The sequence below is a fragment of the Girardinichthys multiradiatus genome, chromosome 2 (assembly GCF_021462225.1).
Source record: "Girardinichthys multiradiatus isolate DD_20200921_A chromosome 2, DD_fGirMul_XY1, whole genome shotgun sequence".
Lineage (NCBI taxonomy): Eukaryota > Metazoa > Chordata > Actinopteri > Cyprinodontiformes > Goodeidae > Girardinichthys > Girardinichthys multiradiatus.
The window spans coordinates 21,358,604-21,366,204 of NC_061795.1; the positions used below are offsets into that span (position 1 = coordinate 21,358,604).

Consider the following 7,601-nt stretch of genomic DNA (forward strand, 5'->3'; position numbering starts at 1 on the left):
GTGACAGAGCTAAAAATTAAATCATTGCAGCATTTACATCTCCTTTTTCTTTGAAAAGTCTGCCTCTCTGCACAGGTTGCACATTTGGCACACTGAAATCAAAAGTCTTTATGCAAATATATGTTTGGAACATTTTGAACAGATCATTACAGCCTCACACAGTCAGCGATGGGGAAGCGAGGACAGAGGCAGAACTACAAGAAACACCTCCCCTTGCTGGTGAGAAAAGGGTTAAGCCTATTACTGCAGACCAATCAGGACTGGGGGAGCACTGCAAACCTCCGCAGTAAGAGAGAGAGGGGGAACAAGGGAGTGAGGAAGGCAGAGGAGAGCGAGAGAGTGGGAGATGGAGAGATACCGTGAGTGTGATGGTTTGCACTCTAATCCAGTCAGTTAGGCACAGAGGAAGCATAACAGAGTTAGTCTGATGTAGATCACTCATCTAATGATCTAAACTGATGAAAAAATGAAGACCAGAGGAAAAAACAATCGTGTCACATATATTCATGAAGGACAACTCTTTGACAGACTTCTTCGGACTGGTGCTCATGAAGAGAACACTGAAGACTGTTGCCTGTTCAAAAAGATTCAGGTGTGATTCCTTAATAGCTCCTTGAAATCAACAAGAATCATCACCAGTCAGCCTGCAGTGTTGCAGCAATGGATGGAGAGTGACCGGACCTGCTCTGGAGCTTCTGTGTGTACTCTGTATGGTGAGCTTTGCTGTGTTTTGATCGTAAACTTCTCACTTGTAGGCTATATTTAAAACCAGAATATGAATAATGTGTGCAAGAGAACAAAGAAAATCCGAAAGGGCACAGTCTTAGATCCAGCACATTTGCCTAAATGCTTTAAGTTCCATTGTATTTTACGAAACATTATTCAATAAACTAAAGGTTTTTTGTATCTTGACTTATATATTTGCATGTGTGTGTGTCCTATAGGGACATTTGTGCCATAAAGCTGCATAAACACTTGCACAGCTGTTAGACTCTGCAGTAGTAGAACTTCAACCAAGCAATATAATTTAATGGTTTGCACAATCCTATCTTCTGCATGGTACAGATGCATTGTACTCACTGACCATTTCCCCCGATATTTTAGTGCGAGTTTAGTAAATAAATCTTTGGCTGCAACAACCTTGAAAAAAGGACTAAACGTTTCCTTGAAGAGATTGCATAGATTGTTGTGACACACAAAGTAACCCCGTCTTTATGATACATCCCCCCTAAGGGATCAATCTGTACTAAAAGCTTCTAGTGAGTCTGTTCGGTCATGAAAACTGAATGACCATATCATCAGCGGTGTGGCTTTATAAATAGCAAAATGCCAGTGCAAATAAGTCTTGCTTCTGGAGACGGGAGGATAAGATGTAGTTGTATTACTGTTATGTTAATACAACTTTGATGTGAAGTCCATGTAGTGTCATGCAACAACAAAACAGGACACCAAAGGCTGGTTTCTATTTTACTGAGAATGTTCTTATTCCTTCTTTGCTGAGAATATGTTTATATTCACTCACACATCCCCACACTCCCCAACCTCCTGCTCCTGCTGTTTCTTCCTCCCCATCTCAATCCCTTTATCACTTACTCTCCTTTTTTCTTTCTCACTTCAGGTTACTGTAATCCAAAGACATGCAGATGAAGGATAACAGATGAGGTTCTGCTTCCTGATTTCAAATTGATGTCAGAGATTCCTGCTCTCTGGCTGAAGAAGCGACTTCTATTACTTCATGATAATGACCTTCTGAAAGACTGCTGAATCAAACCACAACTCATCCACTTACCGGTGATCACATGTGTCATGGTGATTAGACATCCATGCGGCGGCAACATCTCCGATGATTTAGGGTATGGCTTGTGAGGGGACTACTGGAAGCCTGTGCTTGGTTTAGAAGTCGATGTTGGCTGGAGCCAGATGTACAAATACTGACGTGAAAGCTGGAGAGTGAAGGCCCTTTCCATTAGTGTTCCCTAGGGAGGGAAAGGCCTGGACAAAATCCGAACGAACTGACCTATTTCTAGCACATTCTGGACATCACCTTGTTGAAGATAACACTGAGAACTGACAGCTTTTTCTTTTGGAATACATGCTAATGGATAAAAACTGTTTTCCATATTTACACATCTGAGACACATCTCATTATCTTCTAGCCGGAATAAAAACAGAAAAGGGCAAATAGCACATGTTTGAGTGTATTATGAACAGCATATTCCAGTAATGTGCTAAAGAAGACTTATTATGGCGTCTTGGTTGGCCGAATCGCTTCTAGTTGGGAATATCATGATATTTCAAATAGAGGAAACCTCTGAAATCGTACCCATTTTCCAACTGATCTGTCAATGCTTACTTCTTCCTCAAAGCAAGTATTCACTGAGTTAAGCTCCTGGTTTGTGGCTGTGGAGCTCAGAAAAAAAAGGCTGGAATTTTTGGCGGAACACGCAGGTGCTTTTGTGCACCTCTGGGATGGCCTGGCAGTGAAAGGAATAGCCTTGCTGGGGGGGCTCTGCGGGAGCGGAAACACTTCCACTGGCTATGTTTGGATATGATGCATCTCTCTGTGAATCCAGCATAGACTGCCTGCCCTGATTACACAGTCCTGGTATTCAGATAGTTCTGGAGCTAAAGGTAAAAGGTAAACTGCTTTTGTTTTTTCCCATCTTATCCAGAACAATGTTGGTGAACAATTCTAACATCACATATGCTAAGCAGTTATTGAAGTGTCTTCAGATGTGCTTTTAAAGCTTTACCATCATCACATAAAATCTAAGACATTGTTTTAAAATGACTAACTTTCTTTGTGTATTTATTTCAAAGAAACACATACGATTTAATGTGTATCTCTTAGACTTGCAGGTATGTGAGCATATTTAGTCAGGATGGAGTTGTTTCCATAAATCACAAATATTTGTAAATAAGAAAGTAAAAATACAATGAAAGTAATATAATTTCCATTACTACAAGCCCATAACCAAACCATACTTAGCTATTTTAGCAATAAAAAGCATTCATGCGATGTGACATGTCTTGAATGTGTTTCTAGTTAGAAACAGCATACATGCTAAAAATGCACCGAGTGCTTGTCTGAGCTGTGATCAGCTGGCACAGAGACTGATATTTACAGAAAATTATGCTAAAAAAGCTAATTACAAAGGCAGGGTGCTAATAAGATACTAAAAAACAGCTTTAAATGACACATCCATTATCATTTGGTCATCATTTAAAATGTTGATAACATCCCCTATATCTGTAACACCTTGTTAACGCACCTGGTGTTAGAGGTGCTGATAAATGACTGAAGACTGCTCATAGACTGCTCAAAACATATTTTGAATTTTGTTACTTATTTGAATTTTGTTACATATTTTGTTACTTTTGATTCTTAAAGTCCACTTGAAATCACCTAGATTATTAGCACATCATAGATCGAAATTGGGCCACTAAAGTCCAAAAGATGCATCTCTATACTGTAATGTATACAGTGAAAAACTAATCTGTAAGGCATTTCAGAACATTTGCCAAGACATATGCCTAGAATGTTGAGTTATACAATAATGTCAAAATGTTAGCATTACAACTGATGTTTTGTTTTATTGTAACTGTCTAGAAAATAACTAGTACAAACTTCTGTTTTATCATAAGTTCTATTTTCTTCTCCCTACATGCAGGATAATGCATATTTTTCCCTGCCGTCATAAAGAAGCCACCATGAGCAACGTCACGGTCACCGACAACACTGAGCCCATCAGCAGCGCCATGAGTCTGGCGACCCCCGACCCATACCCCTATCCTGTTAGCTTTCAGATCTCCCTGACAGGCTTCCTGATGCTGGAAATCCTGCTAGGTCTGAGCTCCAACCTCACAGTGCTTGCCCTCTACTGTATGAAGTCAAACCTCATTAGTTCTGTCAGTAACATCGTCACCATGAACCTCCATGTGCTGGATGTATTGATCTGTGTGTGCTGTATTCCCCTAACAATTGTGGTAGTGCTTCTCTCCCTGGAAAGAGACATGGCCCTCATCTGCTGTTTCCATGAAGCCTGTGTCTCCTTCGCAAGTGTTGCAACTGCTGCCAACGTGCTTGCCATCACCCTTGATCGCTATGACATCTCTGTAAAACCAGCCAACAGGGTGCTGACCATGGGCCGTGCATTGGCGCTGCTGGCTTTTATTTGGGTGCTGTCATTTGTTAGTTTTCTTGTTCCCTTTATCGAGGTGGGCTTCTTTGCTCATGACCACGCTGAGCTGAACTACACAGTGGTGGAGAATGGGGTCCTCAGTAACGAGTACTACACTGAACCTGGCCTCTATTATCATTTGCTTGCTCAGATTCCTATTTTCTTCTTTACAGTCATTGTTATGCTCATCACCTACTCAAAAATCCTGCAGGCGCTCAACATTCGCATAGGTACACGTTTCCACGCATCACAGAAGAAAAGAACTCGCAGGAAAAAGAGTCCATCCATGACAGCAATGTCAACACAACAAGAGGCCACAGATGGATCCCAGAGCAGCACCAGTCGCAATCCCACACTAGGCATGCGCACGTCTGTCTCAGTCATCATCGCCCTGCGTAGGGCTGTCAAGCGACACAGAGAGAGGCGAGAACGCCAAAAGAGGGTTTTCAGGATGTCCTTGTTGATTGTGTCCACCTTCCTGTTGTGCTGGACACCGATCACAGTTCTCAACACGGTCATCCTAAGTGTGGGCCCCAGTAACCTCATGGTCAGGTTGAGACTGGGCTTTCTGGTGATGGCTTATGGGACCACCATCTTTCACCCCCTGCTCTATGCCTTTACAAGGCAGAAGTTCCAAAAAGTCTTAAAAAGCAAGATGAAAAAGCGAGTGGTGTCAATCATTGAGACTGATCCTACACCTAATAACGCTATCATTCACAACTCCTGGATCGACCCAAAGAGGAACAAAAAGGTGACGTTTGAGGACAAAGATGCACGGTTGAAATGTCTTTCTTCTGAGGATGTGGAGTAAATAAACTTATCTTAAGGGGAAACACAGTCAAAGCAGCTAAAACTGACTTCAAGTCATCATGAAAAAGGGAAAATTGAATTCCAAAGCAGTAATGTAAAATAATATGTGCAATAAAATATACAAATGTAGAAGGTGGATAATTTATTACTATTTATTGAGAATTGAAATACATTTCATAGATGTATTATTGTACTGTAGATAATGCATGTCTTTTGTAACAGCGGCAACAATACATTATGTACATTGAATTACATGTACATAATAGGTTAAACAAGATATTTAAATAGAGAGAGAAGTAGGAATTGTTATGTAAACGTATATTTATAATAAATTTTGTGTTCACATCCAATGTAACTTCCTATTCTCTACTCCCTCGGGTAAAATGTTTGTGAATCAGTAACAGCTTTTAGATTACACACATTTATCATGTTGCCACTTTTCCTTGACACCAGTCCCAGCAGTCTCCACTGACCACTAACCTGATTGCTAAGGAGCCTTCGAGAAGAAGGCCCTTACATCGAAATTTGACAATAAATACAAGACAGTGACAAAGGGAGGTCATTTACAGTGCAGGTGAGAAGTTCACATACGTTCGTCATGAGCATAAATGTATTAGAGATGCATATTAATCATTATGTTTTAATGGTGGAATGATAAGGCAACAAACAAGCTAAAGTACTTTTAAAGACTAGATTTGGGAGAAGAAGTTTAAATTTATAGTAGATTTTCTCTAATGCAGAAAAATTATATAGAAGAGAAAAAATTTTACATACTCCCTTAACATAGTTTTGTGTACATTTCTTTTTGCAAGTTTCAGGAAAAAACACGTACTTTTTGAAGCCATAAACATGGTCCTGGTTAAATTCTGGCTGAATATTTGACCACTCATTTTATCAGCATTGAAAGACCTCATTTAAAATGGTTAGACAGATCAGAAACAATCCAGGAACCGTCTTGCCTCAAGCCAAATATAAACAGGAAGATGCTGTGTTCCTGTCCAGCGAGAGGAAAGATTAATTTCAACATTGACTGAGAGAGTGCTGACCAAGATAAAAGCCTCTGCTCTAAAATGAGCACCTTTAAGCTCAAATCAGATTTAGAGCTGCCAACACAGACTATCCATATGCCCACTGTAACATACAGTGCAATGAGATGAGTCAAAGATCATGCTATTTGGCTACAATGACAAGTATTTTTGGAAGGGTGATAGTGAGGTTTATCAAAACATGAGAACAGTATACAAGCTGTCAAGCATGGTGGTTGTAGAATTATGCTAAGAGTCTGTTTTGCTGTCAGTGGTAAAACAGACATGCCATAACTTAATGCTGTAAAGCAAAAAAGAGACTACCTCCATATTCTTCGTCTTCCCCTCAAGTTAGAAGCTAGATGGCTGAAAACTGGACACAATAGGACACACTGTTCGACCCACAATGGTGTGTCTAACAGAACAACAATCCCAGTTTCATAATAAAACTGGTTTTGCAATGGATAAAGCAATCTTCTGGAATAGTCACGGCCTCAAACTTATGGAAAACTTGTGGATTATGCTAACAAGCTGGGTCTACACTATAATGCCAACCCATCTGAATAAGCTCTTGCAGTCCTATTAAGAGTACTGGTCATACAGTATATCCAGAATTATGCCAGAACTTGTTTATAGGGACAAAAAAGGTGTGTTTTTTTTTGCAGCTTGCTAAAAAGAATTAAACTAAACACTGTGGGTTAATGTATATATTTTAGCCTCAATGTATAATTTGATCCTCCATGGATAAGAGATAATGTCTAATTATTTCAAACTGTGAAACCAGTTAATGTTTTCAAAAGTGACAGAAGCAGCTTGCTGCAAAGAATAAACCAGTTCAAACATGTCATTAAAAGCACTAAATTAATGTGATATTCATGACCATGATGGTATATGTGAACTTCTCACCGGTATTGTATACAGAGGAGAGTAAGAGATGTTGATTTTGAAGAAAAAAAAAGGCTCAGGAAGTACTGTTTAGAGTTCAACAATCACACACACATTCCACATACACAACAGAACACCATGCTTCTCATCAACCCGGCTGACATAAACCAGATGTAATCTGATTCGGGTCTGCCTCTTCTCCTTTTTTCTTCTGCCATTTTTACTCACTGGAAATTTTAAGACAATGGTTTAAGTATAAAACAAGGTGGAAAATGACAGAACATAAAAATGTTTAGTATTTACCTTATCATATAATAAAGTGCTTCACAGCCTGTACATTACTAATGATGAATGCTTTTTATTATCTGTCAATGAAAGAGCCGGTAAAATTATATCCCCCAAATTACTGTAGCTTTGTATTTTAGTCTGAGAAACCAGTTTGCCCTAAATAGGAGGAAATATTTTATTCATACTGCTGCAGAAGAGTTTCTGAATAGAGAAAAAGAAACAGCCGGCTAAAACCATTCAGTGTACGCTGCAACAGTAAATCTAGATTCACAGAGTCGCAATTTCACATTTTATATTATCATATAAAGTCATACTACCTCTGCATCCTTTGATTGACCCTCAGGTCAACAGTCATTCTCATGCATACAAAAAGCTACACACAAATCCTCATGCAAGCTCCCTCCCCTCTTCG

General features: G+C 39.5%; 1 protein-coding gene across 4 annotated transcripts; it reads left to right on the top strand.

Moving 5' to 3' along the window:
- Positions 1-326: 326 nt before the first annotated feature.
- LOC124881101 (G-protein coupled receptor 22-like) lies at positions 327-7,242 on the top strand. Of its 4 annotated transcripts, none has more exons than XM_047386605.1 (3): positions 327-713; positions 1,619-2,638; positions 3,672-7,242. In XM_047386605.1, the coding sequence occupies exon 3, from the start codon at positions 3,676-3,678 to the stop codon at positions 4,990-4,992; it is 1,317 nt and encodes a 438-aa protein (XP_047242561.1). In that variant the 5' UTR covers positions 327-713; positions 1,619-2,638; positions 3,672-3,675; the 3' UTR covers positions 4,993-7,242. The 4 variants fall into 4 exon arrangements, with proteins under 4 accessions (XP_047242561.1, XP_047242585.1, XP_047242577.1 ...); XM_047386629.1 differs by having other exon boundaries at positions 1,619-2,631; XM_047386621.1 differs by having other exon boundaries at positions 327-708.
- The last annotated feature ends 359 nt before the right edge of the window (positions 7,243-7,601 follow it).